Here is a 16,899-nt window from a genome sequence, read left to right as displayed (position 1 = left end):
AAACTCCATTTCCCTTACTTATTGCTAATCACCTTCACATTTTCTCATTACTTATGATCATGGTTTCTAACACCTAGGTCCAGGTATTGTATTCCCTCACTTCACTTCTCCCTCTCTCCCTTTCAAACCTGTCAGATAAATAATCTAGCAGGTAATGTACTACGGTAAGCAAGGCACTGAAAGGACAAGTATACTGGATTGCTTTTTTTCAACTATCAATTGACAGTAATGTCTCCACAATGACTATTAATTTAATGTGTAAACAATTCATTTATTTTATTGTAAGTGCTTAACACTCATAAATTATTTCAACTTGTTTTCTACTTTTTCTGATGAGATCTTACTTAATTATGTCCTGACGAAGGGTCTCGGCCTGAAACGTCGACTGCACCTCTTCCTAGAGATGCTGCTTGGCCTGCTGCGTTCACCAGCAACTTTGATGTGTGTTACTAATCACCTAGTGCCTTTGTAAACTGTCAATTCTCATCCACTCTGCCCACTCAGCTATTGTCCAATGCTACAGCTTTTTATTTTTCTTGTATTATTTTTGAACATATTTGTTCCAGAATCCTCCCACCTCTTTTATTAGTTTAAATCCCTAATTTTTGTCATTTACTTACTTAATTATTTTATTTACAGATACCCTGTGGAACAGGCCCTTCTGACCCAACGAGCCACACCGCCCATCAATCTACCTATTTAACCCTAGCCTCATCACAAGACAATTTACAATGACCAGTTAAGCTACTAACCGGTACGCCTTTGGAATGTGGGAGGAAACCACAGCACCCAGAGGAAACTCACATGCTCACAGGAAGGACATACAAGTTTCTTGCAGGAGATGCTGGAATTGAACTCTGAACTCCAATGCCAGCACTGTAATAGTGTTGTGCTAACCACTAAACTACCATGGCGCCCCATCAATTTACCAAGACATCAGTTCCAATAGATATTTTCCATTCAGACCTGGCGCATTTGCCCCATAAAGTGACACTCCTGTCTCTATATTACTTTATATCCAGAACCTTTGCTTAAACAGTTCCTCACGATTGAAGATAACTGGCTTCCACTTCAGTTCAGATGCTGAGATGACCGATGAAACCAATGTAGGAATCAGAATCAGAATCAGGTTTATCATCTCTGGCATGTGATGTGAAATTTGTTAGTTTAGCAGCAGCAGTTCAATGCAATACATAATCTAGCAGAGAGAGAGAGAGAAAAAAAAACATAATAATAAATAACTAGTAAATTGATTATGTATATTGATTATTAAAAATGTGCAAAAACAGAGATACTATATATTAAAAGAAGTGAGGTAGTATCCAAAGCTTTAAAGTCCATTCAGGAATCCGATGGCAGACGGGAAGAAGCCGTTCCTGAATTGCTGAGTGTGTGCCTTCAGGCTTCTGTATCTCTTACCTGATGGTAACAGTGAGAAAAGGGCATGCCCTGGGTGCTGGAGGTCTTTAATAATGGACGCTGCCTTTCTGAGACACCGCTCCCTGAAGATGTCCTGGGTGCTTTGTAGGCTAGTGCCCAAGATGGAGCTGATTAGATTTACAACCTTCTGCAGCTTCTTTCGGTTCTGTGCAGTAGTCCCCCCATACCAGACAGTGATGCAGCCTGTCAGAATGCTCTCCATGGTACAACTATAGAAGTTTTTGAGTGTTATTTGTTGACATGCCAAATCTCTTCAAACTCCTAATAAAGTACAGCAGTTGTCTTGCCTACTTTATAACTACATCAATATGTTGGGACCAGGTTAGATCCTCAGAAATCTTGACACCCAGGAACTTGAAGCTACTCACTCTTTCCACTTCTTATCCCTCTATGAGGATTGGTATGTGTTCCTTCGTCTTACCCTTCCTGAAGTCCACGATCAGCTCTTTTGTCTTACTGACGTTGAGTACCAGGTTGTTGCTGTAGCACCATTCCACTAGTTGGCATATCTCACTGATGTACGTCCTCTCGTCACCACCTGAGATTCTACCAACAATAGTTGTATCATCAGCAAATTTGTAGATGGTATTTGAGCTATGCCTAGCCACACAGTCATGTGTATACAGAGAGTAGAGCAGTGGGCTAAGCACACACCCCAGAGGTGCGCCAGTGTTGACAGTCAGCCAACAGCATATGTTATCACCAATCCGCACAGACTATTGTCTTCTGGTTAGGAAGTCGAGGATCCAATTACAAAGGGAGGTACAGAGGCCCAGGTTCTGCAACTTCTCAATTAGGATTGTAGTAATGATTGTATTAAATTCTGAGCTATAGTCCATGAATAGCATTCTGATGTAGGTGTTCCTGTTGTCCAGGTGGTCTAAAGCTGTGTGAAGAACCATGGAGATTGCATCTGCCATTGACCTATTGTGACAACAGGCAAATTGCAATGGGTCCATGGCTCTTCACACGGCAAGAGTTCAGTCTAGTCATAACCATCCTCTCAAAGCATTTCATCACTGTCGATGTGAGTGCTACCGGGTGTTAGTCCTTCAGGCAGCCCACATTATTCTTTGATACTGGTATAATTGTTGCCTTTTTGAAGCAAGTGGGAACTTATGCCTGTAGCAGTGAGAGGCTGAAAATGTCCTTGAATGGCACAGGTTTTCAGAGCCTTACCAGGTACTCCATCTTACACAACCATAGACTCCTACACAAATGGGAGAGGCGGTAACCATAGACTCTTACAGAAATGGGACAGTGGGTGGTTAATAGGGTGGGCAAGGAATTTAAAAGTGATGCACAGCTTACAAAAAAACTTCTGGGTGCCTCCGATGACCTTGGGTTCTCAAAGTTATTCCATGTGCTCCTCCTCCACTTTAACCTGTTATGGCTTGAGGTTCCCACCTTCGGTGGAAGCTTTGAGCACAACATTGAATCTCTCAGTCCACTCTGCAATCTCCTCACAGGAGGTTCACAAGAATGATTGGGTTAATATACTGCATGAGAAGCATTTGATGGCTCTGGGCCCGTACTCACTTGAGTTTAGAATGAGTGGGGATCTCATTGAAACCTATCGAATATTGAAAGGCCTAGATAGAATGGATGTGGAGAGTTAGTTTCCTACAGTGGGCAAGTCTAAGACCAGAGGGCACAGCCTCAGAATAGAGGGATTGCCATTTAGAATGGAAATGAGGTATTTCTTTAAATGGAGAGTAGTGATTCTGAGGAATTCATTGCCACAGGCAGCTGTGGAGGCCAAGTCATTGAGTATATTTAAAGCATAGGTTGATAGGTTCTTGATTAGTCAGGGTGTTAAAGGTTGCAGGGAGAAGGCAGAAGAATGAGGTTGAGAGGGAATGGTGCAGCAGACTCAATGGGCCTAATACTGCTCCTATCTCTTATGGTCTTATGACAGTGCTTGTGTTATGTGCTTTTGGAGTTAGTGTCAGGCATGCAAATGATGCAGTCTTCTTAGTGGAAGTAGCCATAGCCTTGAAGCTGAAATTGCTGGATTGCCATAAGTGAATTCTATTGTCCTTCCAACAAATTGGAAGGATTTGGTGAACACTGTATTGTTAGTACTTTCCAGTGCTTTGAAATTTGACTCAAATCTAGGTCTGATACACAAATCGCAGATGACTGTTAACTTTTAGGTAATGGCTTTTATGGTAGGTCTGAGGTCTTGGTACAATGGAGGTGATGGTGAATTTCTTCATCGATGTCTGCCTTCATTGAGTTGGCTACCAAAATATGAGAAGTTACAATATATCCTCAAATTAGTTTGCATCTGCTAATTTATGCATGTTCTGGTGACAATTCAGATGTTCAAAGTTTCATCTCAAGCAAAAGCTGGTCAATAGCCCCAGGGACTATTGCTGGAATGTCATCTACATCCATGACATTGACACAGAACCTTCATGAAAATTGGTTAAAAGAGTAAACAAGTGAAGTGACTGGGATGTGTTGTGTAGGCGGCTGCATAGAACACACAGACTAATTAGCCACTGTAAATTGGTTCTAAACCTCTCACTCTAAATAGGTGAATGATAGAACCTGGGAGAATGGATTCTCAAGTCATAAACAGGGAAATTAATGTTGCCTTTTGCACACTGGTTAAACTCCCAATTTAGTGTAGTCTTTTGATTTTTTTTATGATGTATTGAAATGAAAGATTGGTAGCTTGGTTTGGCTGCTTGTTTGTGCCTGGAGGATAGGTGGCAAACGTTTCGTCGCCAGTCAAGGTAACATCATCAGTGCACAATTGAGTGTTGTTTTTGCCGAGTGCTTGTGTTTATATTGTTCTGACTCATGGTTCCAAATGGTTGCTGTTGCACTGACCACGAGAATGCACTGACGATGATTATGGGTATTATTTTATTACGGGTTTATTGAGTATGTCCACAGGAAAATGAATCTCCGGTTTGCACATGGCGATGTACTTTGATAATAAATTTACCTTGGAACTTTGAAACTGCATGCACAATTTCTACCTCAGGCCTAAGAATACTGTCATGGAGCCATTGCCACTAAAGGCATCTTTTAAGTTTAATCGCTATTAAATAGGTAAGTGCAACAGCTCATTTTTTTTAGTTACGCTCCCAAGAATATAACATTAATGAACACCTTTTCTTCAAAGAGGAAACACTGGATGGGCCACTGAAAGGTCCTGTTTGTCTGTGAATACTGCAATTCCTCTTCGACCCAATAGCCACTCAGTGTATGTTCATGGGCTTCTGCTGTAACCCATCCATTTCAAGGTTTGATGTGTCATAGTTAGACAATTTAAGACCTAACCAAGTGCAATACCAAACTCTGGCAATAACAAATAGCCTTTCACTAACAGATCTGTTTTAAACATCACCGTAACACAGAATACAAATGATCATGATGGGACAGAAACGTATCTGTACCACTACTGAGTGCTGACACCTTGATTTGTTACCCCTTCACTACACAAGGCATATTGTTTATCTGAGTGTACAAGTGGGCAGTGCAGAGATGGGACGTAGCAGGAGGCAGGCAGTGTGAAGACGGCAGGAGGTAAATAAGCAGGAACATTAATGTTGGATTCTGATAAGAAGGTGAGAACGGGAACCATTAGAGAAAAAGGGAGAGGAAAATGACAATTAGAACCAGATGGGGGAGGTGAGATGCTGATGGATGGTGGGGAAAGGGGACAAAAATGGGTGAAGGAGAGGGCTTGGGGGGGGGGGGGAGGAGAGCGACAAACATGAGAGGACAGGAAGATTATGTGGGGGAGGGGAAGGGGTGGGATTTATTTTAAATTGGACAACTCTGTTTTCATGCTATTGGGCTGTAGACTACCCACATAAAGTTTACGATGTTGCTTCTCCAGTTTGTGTTAGGCTTCATTCTGGCTGTAGAGATGGCCAAGAATTGACAGGTCAGTAGAGGAATGGGAAGGAGAGCTGATAAGGTCTGTAACTGGGAGCTCAGGATTGCCACTGCAGACTAAGCGAAGGTGTTCTCCAAAATGATTACTAAGTCTACATTTAGTCAGGAGGCTACAACGGGAGCATCAAATGCAGTAGACATGGTTGGAAGAGATGCATTTGAATCTGTGCCTCACCTGGATCTACTAAGATCCCCAGATGGTGGTGAGGGAGGAGGTGGAACAACAAGTGTTGCACCTCCTGTGATTGCAGGGATTAGTGCTGGGGAAATGAGGGATGGGTGTGAAAGTTTGAGTGGACAAGGGTATCATTGTGGTGTGGTCCTTGCAGATGGATGGTGAGAAGAAGTGGTGGCTGGCAGGACCAGGATTCTTTCTTGCCACTCCCCTTCTCCTCTCTATGCTGGCAATTTTACCACCCACTCCCAGTCCTCATCCAGGGTTTTGGCCCAAATATCAGCAATTACCTTCCTTCCACAGATGCTGCATAATCCACTGAGTTCTTCCAAACTGTGTGTTGCTCCAGATTCCAGCATCTACATCTGGAGCCTCCTGAGTCTCCAAGACTAAGAATAATTTGAATTAAACTGGTGAGTAAATGAATAAATCAGTTAACATCAGACAGCCATAAAAAAAATGGGTTAATGTTATATGTAGAAATCTTCTGAATTCAACTGAATCTTTATATCTTCACTGTACTGACTTTTCCATTTTCATTTTCCTTTTCCTAAGGATAATGAGGCAACCACTGGCCGACATTTAAAACATTATTGTCCAGGAAGAAAAACTTAGTATCCTTTCAACGTCTAAGAATGTAATGTAAGTACTATGATCCTATCAAGAACCACTTCATACACAAATACAACCTCTGAGGAAATATGAAATAAAACACAAAATTCTAGAACGTCATGCTGCACCTGTGGAGAAAATATACTAGTGTTATTATTTCAGGTCTGTAACCTATTCATGGATTCCCACAGATGCTGTCTGAACATTTTTGGATTAAATGTCCAATGTGATGCTCGAACATGGAAACTACAGCAAGCATTCATGCTGAAAAAAAAATGAACTAAAGAAACCCAAGTTCATCCATTTGTTATTAAAATTATTAAAAATACAGACAGGATGCATGAAAAACAATTTAATAAGAAACACATTTTCATTCCCTACCATCAATCCCCACCTAATTTCAAAATTAGTTTTCATACATTATTTTCAATTCCGCAGGCCAATCAATTTTCTCCTGACTCACTGCTTCTCCTGTTTGCTCTCATGCTGGTTTTTCGACATTGAGACAATGAATTTTTCAAAGCACTAGGGAAAGTATTTAGAAACCAAAGCATGGAAAGATGTCCAGTCACTTAAACAGTCCACATACACATTCTCAAATGTATCATTCAAAAGGAGGGAAATCCTCCCCCATTTTGAATATTTTTGTTCTTTTCCCTCCATCTCCAATCTCATAAGTCAAAGATATACGGAGATATCTTGGATTATCTTCTGCTGGAGCTAAAGTTATCTTCCCTTTTAACACAGTGTCCTGGAACACTTCAACAGGTTCATCTAGATAAAGAATGGATTGTTTCCAATGTGTTTCCTCTGCAAAGGGAGAAGTTGACAAGACAACTGGCTCCAACTCATTGACATTAGCATCAACTGTCTTGTGGTCATCTGCATTGGCATTCAATGAATGGGGGTTGTCAGTCTTGGTTGTAAACACGTTGTGGCTGCTGGTATTAGCACTGTCTGCATGGGAATTAGTACTGGATGTTTGACACTCATCATCTGCAAAGGTACCAGTATGATTATCTGTATGTGGACCTGGTACGCTTTGACTCTCAGCATCAGGGGCACTATGGTCATCAGCACAGGTGCTGTCCGCAAGGAGGCCACGGCCAACTTCCCTTGCTGGGGGAGAAGTGGGGAAAATAACGTTAAACCAGAAGGCAAAGGCGTGCATGGTGGCAATGCCAAAGGAGGTGATGGTGAAGGAGCCGCCTAGTTCGCTGAGTTCCTGCTCGGTGACAGTGTACAGGTCGATGGCAGCAAACATGTAGGGCCGGCCCAGGACGTCCTCGCCGTGCAGGGCACCCACCGCCATCTCGTCGTTCATGAGGCAACGGCGGGCGAAGGAGGCCATACAGGCCATGTCGACGCCGTGGAGCTCCTTGACGCCGGCCCAGAAGGACAGGCGCTCCTGCAGGACCGAGTCGGTCACCGGGGCCACGTAGAGCTCGGCGCGGCAGGGGAAGAGCAGGCCGCCGGGTTTAAGCCAGCGGTCCCGGGCGTGCAGCACACTGCGGAGCATCGACTCGTACATCAGGCCGTAGCCCATCCACTCGCTGACGATGGCGTCCACCCGCTCGGGCAGCGCCGCCTCCTCCACGCGCCCCTGCAGCACGAGCACGCGCCCGCCCAGTCCGTTGGCCGCCACCACCTCGCGCGCCCGCTCCGCCATCACCGCGCACGCCTCGCTGGCGTAGACGCGCGCCGCGCCTGCCTGCGCGCAGAACGCGCTGAGGATGCCTGTGCCCGCGCCCACGTCCAGCACGGCCAGGCCGCGCAGCAGCCCGGCGCCTTGGAGCGCCCGGCGGTACGAGCCGGTCCGCACCGTGTCTGCGATCATCTCCTCGTGAATGGACACGTCCGAGTAAGAGTTGAAGTAAACGCCGTCCTGCCATTTCCGGGCCTCGCGGTCTGTCCCCGGCCTCTCCGGAGCCTCGCGGCCCGCCACCGGCCTCTCCGGAGCCTCGCGGTCCGTCCCCGGCCTCTCCGGAGCCTCGCGGCCCGCCACCGGCCTCTCCGGAGCCTCGCGGCCCGTCCCCGGCCTCTCCGGAGCCTCGCGGCCCGTCCCCGGCCTCTCCGGAGCCTCGCGGCCCGTCCCCGGCCTCTCCGGAGCCTCGCGGCCCGTCCCCGGCCTCTCCAGAGCCTCGCGGCCCGTCCCCGGCCGCTCCGAAGCCTCGCGGTCCGCCACCGGCCTCTCCGGAGCCTCGCGGCCTGTCCCCGGCCTCTGCGGAGCCTCGCGGTCCGCCACCGGCCTCTCGGGACCCACCGTCCGTTTCTCCCGGGCGTCCAGCCGCGGCCTTTTCTCGGGCGGTCGATCACAGCCCGGCTCCATTATCGAATGGTGGCTCGGCTCTCAGCCTGCATCCTGCTGGCTGACTGGGGTCGGCTTGTGCCGCAGCCTCAGCAGTCGGCAGCGATAAAGCCCCGGTTTGCCCCACCCACCGCAGCGATCGGAAGCGCCGCTCAGCTGGTACCCAGGTGCCGGGACAGCGCTGCCCTGCAGGCGGGAGCTGAGGAAGTGGGGACCGCTATCTACGGAGGCTCAGGCCCCGTCCCTCGGCAGTTCACCACTGTCTGACATCTCCCAACAGCTCTCTGGCACATTGCTACAGAACTCAGTACAGATCTACAATGGGTCCAGCTCTCCCCCCAGCAAAACTTCTCTAGCACTGCCAGACTGAACGATAACACAGTACCTCCAAACAAATAAATGGATTGACCACTACAGATGGAGTTTTAATTGTAAGATCATATTTGGCTATTCTACAGTGCTTTGACGATGTGACTAGCAGAGTAGATAGGGATGAGCGTTTTGGGTTTAGAATGCTTTTGTGAAGGCCCCAGGAGTAGAGCAGATGGAGATATCAGAAACTGGAAATCTGGAGCACACACACACAAAGTTCTTAGAAGAACCCAGCAGCATTAATGGAGAGAAATAGTTATCAGGACTTGAACTGGGGTAACAGCCTGATGTATATTGAAATTTTGCAATTGGATTGACAGCAAAGAATAAAGGGATATTTCTCAAGCTGGAAAACTCGGGTACTCCCAGTCCCTGATTGCAAGGGCACCATTTCCTGTAATACACTCAGCAGGCCAGGCAGCATCTGCGGAAAAGAGTAAACATTTGACCTTTTGGGCTGAGACCCTTCATCAGGAGTGGAAAAAAGAGGCCTCTACTGCCGTGATGAGGCTACACTCAGGATGGAGGAGCAACACCTTATACTCTGTCAGGGTAGCCTCCAACCTGATGGCATGAACATCGATTTCTCGAACTTCTGGTAATTGCCCCCCTTCTCCTTCACCATTCCCTGTTCCCTCCCTCACCTTATCTTCTTACCTGCCCTTCACCTCCCTCTGGTGCTTTCCCCCCTTCCTTTTCTTCCATAGCCTTCTGTCCTTCCCTCCTCCAGCCCTTTTCTCTTTCACCAGTCAACTTCCCAGCTCTTTACTTCACCCCTCCCCGTCTCCCAGGTTCACTTATCACGTACAACCTTGTGCTTCCTCTCCTCTGCCTCCCCCCCTACCTTCTTACTCTGACTTCTTGTCTCTTTTTCTTCTAACCCTGATGAAGGGTCTCGGCCTGAAACATCAACTATTTACTCTTATCCATAGATGCTGCCTGGTCTTCTGAGACCCTCCAGCACTTTGTTTGTGTAACTTTGATTTTCATCATCTGCAGGTTTTCTCTTGTTCACCATATACTTTTCTCAGTTTCTCCATCTCCGCAGCATCTGTTCCCATGATGAGGCCACTCACTCCAGAATGCCACAGGTGTTCTCATTGTCTCAGAAGGCAGGGTTTTCTCAGGGAGAAAACAAAAGAGAAGCTGTCGAGAGTAAGTACAAGTTCTAGCTGATGGAAAAGGATATTGATGGAAAGGAATTGGTGGAGTCTGTTTTCCAGAAACAAACGGAGAGCATGGGGCCTTCCTAATGGTTAAAAGGATCAAAGGTAATACTTGTTTCCATCTCAGAATCAGAATTAGGTTTATTATCTCTGGTATGTGTTATGAAATGTGTTAACTTAGCAGCAGCAGTACAATGCAGTACATGATAATAGAAAGAAAAAATAAATCATGTAAGTATATATGTATATTGAATAGTCAGATTAAAAAAGTGCAAAAACAGAAATAATATATTGTATATTTAAAAAAAAGGTGAGGCAGTGTTCATGGGGTCAATGTCCATTCAGGAATCTGATGGCATAGGGGTAGAAGCTGTTTCTGAATTGCTGAATGTGTGCCTTCAAGGTTCTGTACTTCCTTCCTGATGGTAACAATGAGAAGAGGGCATGTCCCGAGTGACGGGGATCCTTAATGGATGCCGACTTTCTGAGGCACTGCCCCTGGAAGATGTCTTGGATACTACAGAGACCTGTACCCAAGATGGAGCTAATTTTACAACTTTCTGTAACTTTCAGTCCTGTGCAGTAGTCCCCCCACACCCACTTCCCCATACCTGACAGCAATGCAGCCTGTCAGAATGCTCTCCAAATCTCTTCAAACTTCTAAAGAAATATAGCAGCTGTATTGCCTTCTTTGTAGCTGCATCAATATGTTGGGACCAGGTTAGATCCTTAAGAGATCTTGACACCCAGGAACTTGAAATTGCTCACTCTTTCCCCTTCTGATCTCTATGAGGATTGGTTTGTGTTCCTTCATCCTACCCTTCCTGAAGTCATACCTTGCTCCTATGCGCCCTCTCATCTCCATCTGAGATTCTACCAATGATGGTTGCATCATCTGCAAATTTATAGATGGCATTTGAGCTATATCTAGCCACATAGTCATGGGTATAGAGGGAGCAGAGTAGAGGGCTAAGCACAGTATCCCTGAGGTCCATCCCTCTGCAATATCAATCCAGTTTCCTCACACATTTTCCTAAGCTTTTTAATTCCATTCAGACTTTCTACTAAGCCTGCTGACTGAGGGTGGTAGTGACAATGGAAATGCTGGTCAATCTGTAAGGTTTTACGTATTGGTTTTATTACCTTCCCAGTAAAATGGATACCATTGTCGCTAGGCAGTTTTCATGAGATCTTGAACTTCGGTTGATTTCCTTAATAAACATTTAGCTACTGTAACTGCATTGTGCTATCTCCAAGGAAATGATTCAACCTATCATGAAAAACATCAATAATGACTATAAGACATATTTATAAACTTCACACAGAAGTAATTCTATGAAATCCATCTGTAAATACATGGAATGGTCCATCAGACCTTTCCACCTTCACTAGTTTCCCCGGAGTTTGTAAAAAAACATATCATACATTGTCAATAAACTTGATTTACAGCTTTTTGAATTATGTGATTGATTAACCCCTCTTGCCCGTTTGTGTGAACTTGTGAGCAGTTGCAGACACCATCGGAGACGTTATTCTGGCCGTGTCCTCGGAAAGTGAGAGAAGGCTGGAGAGCAGCCTTCTTGGCGGCCTGTTCCGCAGCATCATTGCCATGAGAAAATCATCAGTTTGTCCTGTATGTGCTGAATGTTTAATGATAGCTACCTGCTTAGGCTGCTGCAGAATGCTACCCTGAAGAGATAGCGGGAGTCAGGATATATATTGACACTGATCCTTGGCAGGATACATGCTGTAGTAAGAGCAAAAAGTTCTGCCTGTTGGACAGAGGAGGATGGAGGGAGAGCAGCAGCTTCAACAACACTGGTAGGACTGGTGATAGTGTATCCTGCACGGGGCTTACCAGAATCATCACACATTGCAGAACCATCCACAGGGAAAATCTAATTGGCATTAGTAATAGTCAGCTTAGTCAAATCAACATGGGGCTCACTCACTTCTCTCGTGACTGTTTCACAACAGTGTGGACCTCCATCGTTTTTGGTAGGTAAAAGGGTGGCCGGGTTTAGAACCATTCGCTGGAGAATCTGAACGTTAGGATTTGCCAGTATTTCAATCTGTCTTGCTGAGGTGAGGTGTTGGGTAGTGCATTGAATTAGCAATGTTTCAACTGCATGGGGTAAAATGCAAAATGCTTTAGGGTTATAGACTGGGCTGTTGTACAGCATAATAGGTGGCTGCCACCACAGGCAGGTAACCTGGCAGTCCCCTGGCAATTCGATCCAGTTGACTACTAAAATAAGTGATAGGCCTTTTCTTGTTGCCGTGCTCCTGCATCAGGACCGCCTGCGCAAATGCCTCCCTAGGGTGTATGAAGAGGTAGAATTCTTTATTATAGTCTTGTAGCCCCATTGCAGGGGTAGACATTCTTGCCGTGTTTGACTGTGCCTTCAGCCTAGGGGTCCAGACCAGTGGGTCTGGTTTGGCAGGGAGGTCTCCTGGCAATGACTTGACAATGGCCGTATAATCTAAAATGCATTGTCTGCAATATCTGGTTATACCCAAAAAGTGCTTCATTTCACAGTGTCTTGGGCCATGGTGGCTTGGTTAGAGCCTTTATGGGTTTTCACATGATATCCAGTGTCCTGGGACAAAGTATGTCCTAAGTATGTAATGACTGACTGAACCCATTGCAGTTTCTGCTTGGAGACCTTATGCCCCTTTTGTGTAGCTCACAGAGGAGATATGTGGCTCAGCTGGGAGATGACATCTGCCACACCTATGACAGAATCTGTGAGTCACACAATGGCCTCATCAGTTCCCTCACAACTCACAGAAGCAAATTATCTTTGATCCCGAGTGAATGCCGAAGAACAAGTGATAAACACAAGTTCAGCTGAAATTATTTTTTATTTATGACAAAAAGATCTTCCTCAAAAAGAGAATGGTCATAAATCCAAGAAGCATTGACAAGAATATATTTATGTGAAAGCTGTCACAGGTAAACATTAGTATCTCTATCTAGGAATTAATTAAATAGCATCTAATGGCTTTCTTCAATCAAAATGATCCTTTGAGTTGACAGTTTCAAAATCTAATCATCACAATCCTACTTAGAGGATTTTGCCATGCAAATATGTTGTGTCACCATTTACATCATCAAGAGGCACCACAGCAGTGCACAGTAATGCCAACACTATTACAGCCTAGAGCATTCTGGAGTTTGGCATTCTATTCAAGCGTTATCTGTAAGTTTATACATTCTCCCCATGAACCATGTGGGTTTCTTCTGGGTGCTCCGGTTTCTTCCCACCAGCGCGCTGCGCGTGTGCAGCCCTCTGGTGAAAAATGATATCGTATCCGTTAAATAGGGGCCGTGGACAATTCTGATTTGATGGAGAGGGACGTGAAAGTACAGAGGAACATCTGGAGAAATTTCTGAAACGCTCGTTTGCTGCTGTCATTACTGCGTGGTTGGGAATCTTCTGGAGGGTAGGCCTCAAATTCCCCGGCTTTGCCTGCTGTTGGCAACCAAGATTGAGGTCAAATCGTTAGGACAGAGATGGCACTCAGTACTTGGTGTCGGAGAGCTGATCAGAGCTCGAAGTTTTCAGATGACTCAGAGTCAGACTGTGGTCGGATATGGCAGGGAGAGTTCTTCCTTCTCCCGTCTGCATGAGATGTGGGACATTTGAGAGACTTTGAACTTTTACTGTGCTCATGGACTTCTTCATCAAGTTACGGTATTGTTGCACTGTTGTAACTATATGTTATAATTATGTGGTTTTGTCAGTTTTTTTCAGTCTTAGTCTGTCCTGTGTTTTGTGATATCACACCGGAGAAAATATTGTATCATTTCTTAATGCATGCATTACTAAATGACAATGAAAGAGGACTGCGTGTCCTCATAATCTAATCTAAAAACCAGATTGCCACCCTTTGAAATGTTTTTAACAAATTCTTATACATTTCTCTTTACACATTTTTCTTCTTCCTTCAATTACAAGTAGTCCACAATTAACGCCACTGTATTTTAATAGTATATTTAATGTTATCATCTTATTAGTTTATTTCACTAACGTAAGGTTGTGGAGTGGTGTAATTAAATTGGATATGCTAATGAGAAGATAGAGGTAGCACAGAAATCGAAATGTGCCAGCTTCAGGAGGGGGCACATATTTTTGTAATGTGTGGTGCTTCTGTAACTGCATGTGTCATTAGATGGTTGTTGCAGGGGTGCGTGGTGGGTAGAGAAGGGGAGGTCACCAGGACCCTACCTCAAATAATCTTCTAAATTACATGAGATTATGGAGGTGGTATGCACACTTGTGAATGTTCACAAGTCACCACCCTGCATGTTCTACCTTGTGCAGCTCCTTGCTCTGGTCTTGGAGTCAAAGCTTAACTTTCAAATTATATCTGGACTAAGTATGGTGAGACTTGTCCATATTCCATTTTGTGGTGTCATAGAGTGAGCTGATCTCTTTTATCAGCACGGTAGCAATTTGAACTGGATACACAGGACTCTGAGTACAAGGGCCATGGGTCTGGCTCAGAGGCAGTGAACAGGGGACATCATGGAATGACCCAGACCTTGTCTGCCATCTCTCTGTAGAATGGTTAAATTGATCCCCTATACCTCCTTAGACACCTGGTCACATAAACATGCAAGGTATGGAATTAATTGTTCATATCTAGAGATCAACTAGCAAAGCAGAATAATAAATAGAGGCTTTCTTTGTTTTACAGGAACTTGAATGGAACACACAGTGTTTCTCACTGCTGGGGATACATTGATATAATAATAAAAACTCATAATAAATTTTTGGAGCTAGAAATAGACCCAGGTCCATATGATTCTTCAATCACATGATTCCCCAAACACCTGCTTTGAGCCTTGTCAACTGGAAGTTTCAACCTTTGATTCAATAGCTATTAAATTAACAGAAGTAGGGCTTCATGGAAATTTCTGATTCAAGTTCCCAGCTGGGAAGACTGCTGAGTTTATGCATTGCTGGTGTTAACGTAAGATTCTGGAAGTGCAACAGACTGCCTATTAATTTCAAAGAGCTGGTTGTCATGTCTTTTTTAGTTGGAATAGGCCAAAGGTGTGTAGAGCAATGTCCTATGTGTTTGTCGTAGTGTGCATTTGAAATATTCCACTTCCTTCCTGACACTAAATGCAGCAATTACACCTCAACAGATAAGATCATTTTTGGCTGAGAAATAATTAATGCATTTAACTAGGCTGCAACTGTGGATATACAGCCTAAAAGAACCACAGGAAGATCTAAGCTTCTCATTCATACATCCCCATGTTCATTCTTTACTGTATAATTTATAAAAGTTTACAGTCTGCCCTAAAATCATGTTGTGCAAATTCTAGCCTGGTGCACTAGAATTAGATAGTGCAAGTCTAACTCAGAAATGCATCAATCCAGATTATGAGATTAAGTCTTTGGCATGAGCTTTGTCCAGCTTCGATATAAAATGAATACCTGAACTGAACCAAGATAAAGCCAATCTGACAGAAGTGCTTATAGTTTTTCCTGGCTTGACCCAACCAGTTCAATAAAAAATACCATCCTAAGCACGCAACCCATGCTGGAGAAAGAAGGAATTCATTCCAGACTGCTTGAGCCCAAATGTAATATATAAAATTGGGTCCTACTTGGTATTAGGTCAGGTAACCGGGCTCTGAGCACAGCCTCTGTTTCAGTGATGAAAACAGCACCAGCAGCAGGCTGTGTAGCTTTACAGTGCCAGTGCCAGTGATTCGATTCCTGCTGCAAATAGGGAGTTTGAACATTCTCGCCAGTGCCAGTGATTCGATTCCTGCTGCAAATAAGGAATTCGAACATTCTCCCTGTGGCCACGTGGGTTTCCACTGGGCGCTCTGGCTTCCTCCTGCATTCTAAAAATACATGGTTAGTGATTTCTGGGCATAGTATGTTGGTGCCAGAAGTGTGGTGACACTTGTGGTGTCCCCAGCTGATTGCAAAAAAGCCATGGCACAAATGACGCATTGATGTATGTTTTGTTGTTTCGATGTACATGTGACGAATAAAATTAATTTTTCTTTTTATATGGTGGGCTAGGTGAATAAGTGAGAACTTGGCAGATCAAATAGAATATGGTAACTAGTATTGTCATCCATTGGTTTAACATGCTAAGTATTTTTTATACAAGAGATTAAAAGGTTTTGACATTGAGAAGGACTTCTGTATCCTTGTACTTGATTCATTGAAAGTTGCAACTTTTACTGAGAACACACCAGGAGTATTGTGTGTACTGGTCTCTCTCTACTTAAGGCAAGATACACTTGCAACACTGGAAGTACAACAAGGGTTCATTAGATTGATTTCTGAGATGGGAGCTGTTTGTCACACAGGGAAAGAATGAGAGGTGATCATACTGCAACATTCAAAATTTAAATAGGGCTTTAGAAGATAGTTGCAGGAATGACATTTCTCTTGTCCATGATGTTTAGAAATAGCTCAGAAAGTGAGGTTAGTCATTCAGGGTTGCGGTGATAAGAAATTTTGGTAGTGTATTAGTTTCTTGAATAACTTTTTGCCTATTAAGTGAATCAGGGGATATGGAGCTTGTCTTACCAACCAGGATCTTATTAAAAGATAGGGCAGGCACAAGGGGCCAAATGATCTTCTGCTTCTCTTCTGTTTCTGTACCACACAGCAGACAATAGGATCTGCAGTGCACCTTCCTGTGCAATACAGTCTGCAGGAAGTTCAGATCTGTGTGGTGGTCACATTGGTTTTAATTTTACAGCTGAGTACATCTCCGCTGCAATCAGCCCATTTCCCCAAAACAATCTGAAGGCCAGCTCATGCTGAACAGATGCCTGATGGAATTTAATTGTTAGGGATTGAATAGATTATATTATTTCATCCAATATTCTTGAATCAAACACAAATCCTGCAGGTAAAGAATAA

The 16,899-nt window shown here is 44.4% G+C and overlaps 1 protein-coding gene across 1 annotated transcript; it reads right to left on the bottom strand.

Moving 5' to 3' along the window:
• Positions 1 to 6,488: 6,488 nt before the first annotated feature.
• Positions 6,489 to 8,619, bottom strand: prmt6 (protein arginine methyltransferase 6). Its single transcript, XM_063031499.1, has one exon. It carries the CDS (start codon positions 8,472 to 8,474, stop codon positions 6,750 to 6,752), a length of 1,725 nt encoding a protein of 574 aa, XP_062887569.1. The 5' UTR covers positions 8,475 to 8,619; the 3' UTR covers positions 6,489 to 6,749.
• Positions 8,620 to 16,899: the final 8,280 nt, after the last annotated feature.

Source organism: Mobula hypostoma, chromosome 23, assembly GCF_963921235.1.
Source record: "Mobula hypostoma chromosome 23, sMobHyp1.1, whole genome shotgun sequence".
Taxonomy (NCBI): Eukaryota; Metazoa; Chordata; class Chondrichthyes; order Myliobatiformes; family Myliobatidae; genus Mobula; species Mobula hypostoma.
Note: the sequence above shows the minus strand (reverse complement) of the source record. Positions and strands in the feature narration are given on the sequence as shown.

What these genes read in the sequence shown, in the direction of transcription:
- prmt6 (XM_063031499.1), bottom strand. Translation starts at nt 8,474, where the DNA reads ATGGAGCCGGGCTGTGATCGACCGCCCGAGAAAAGGCCGCGGCTGGAC.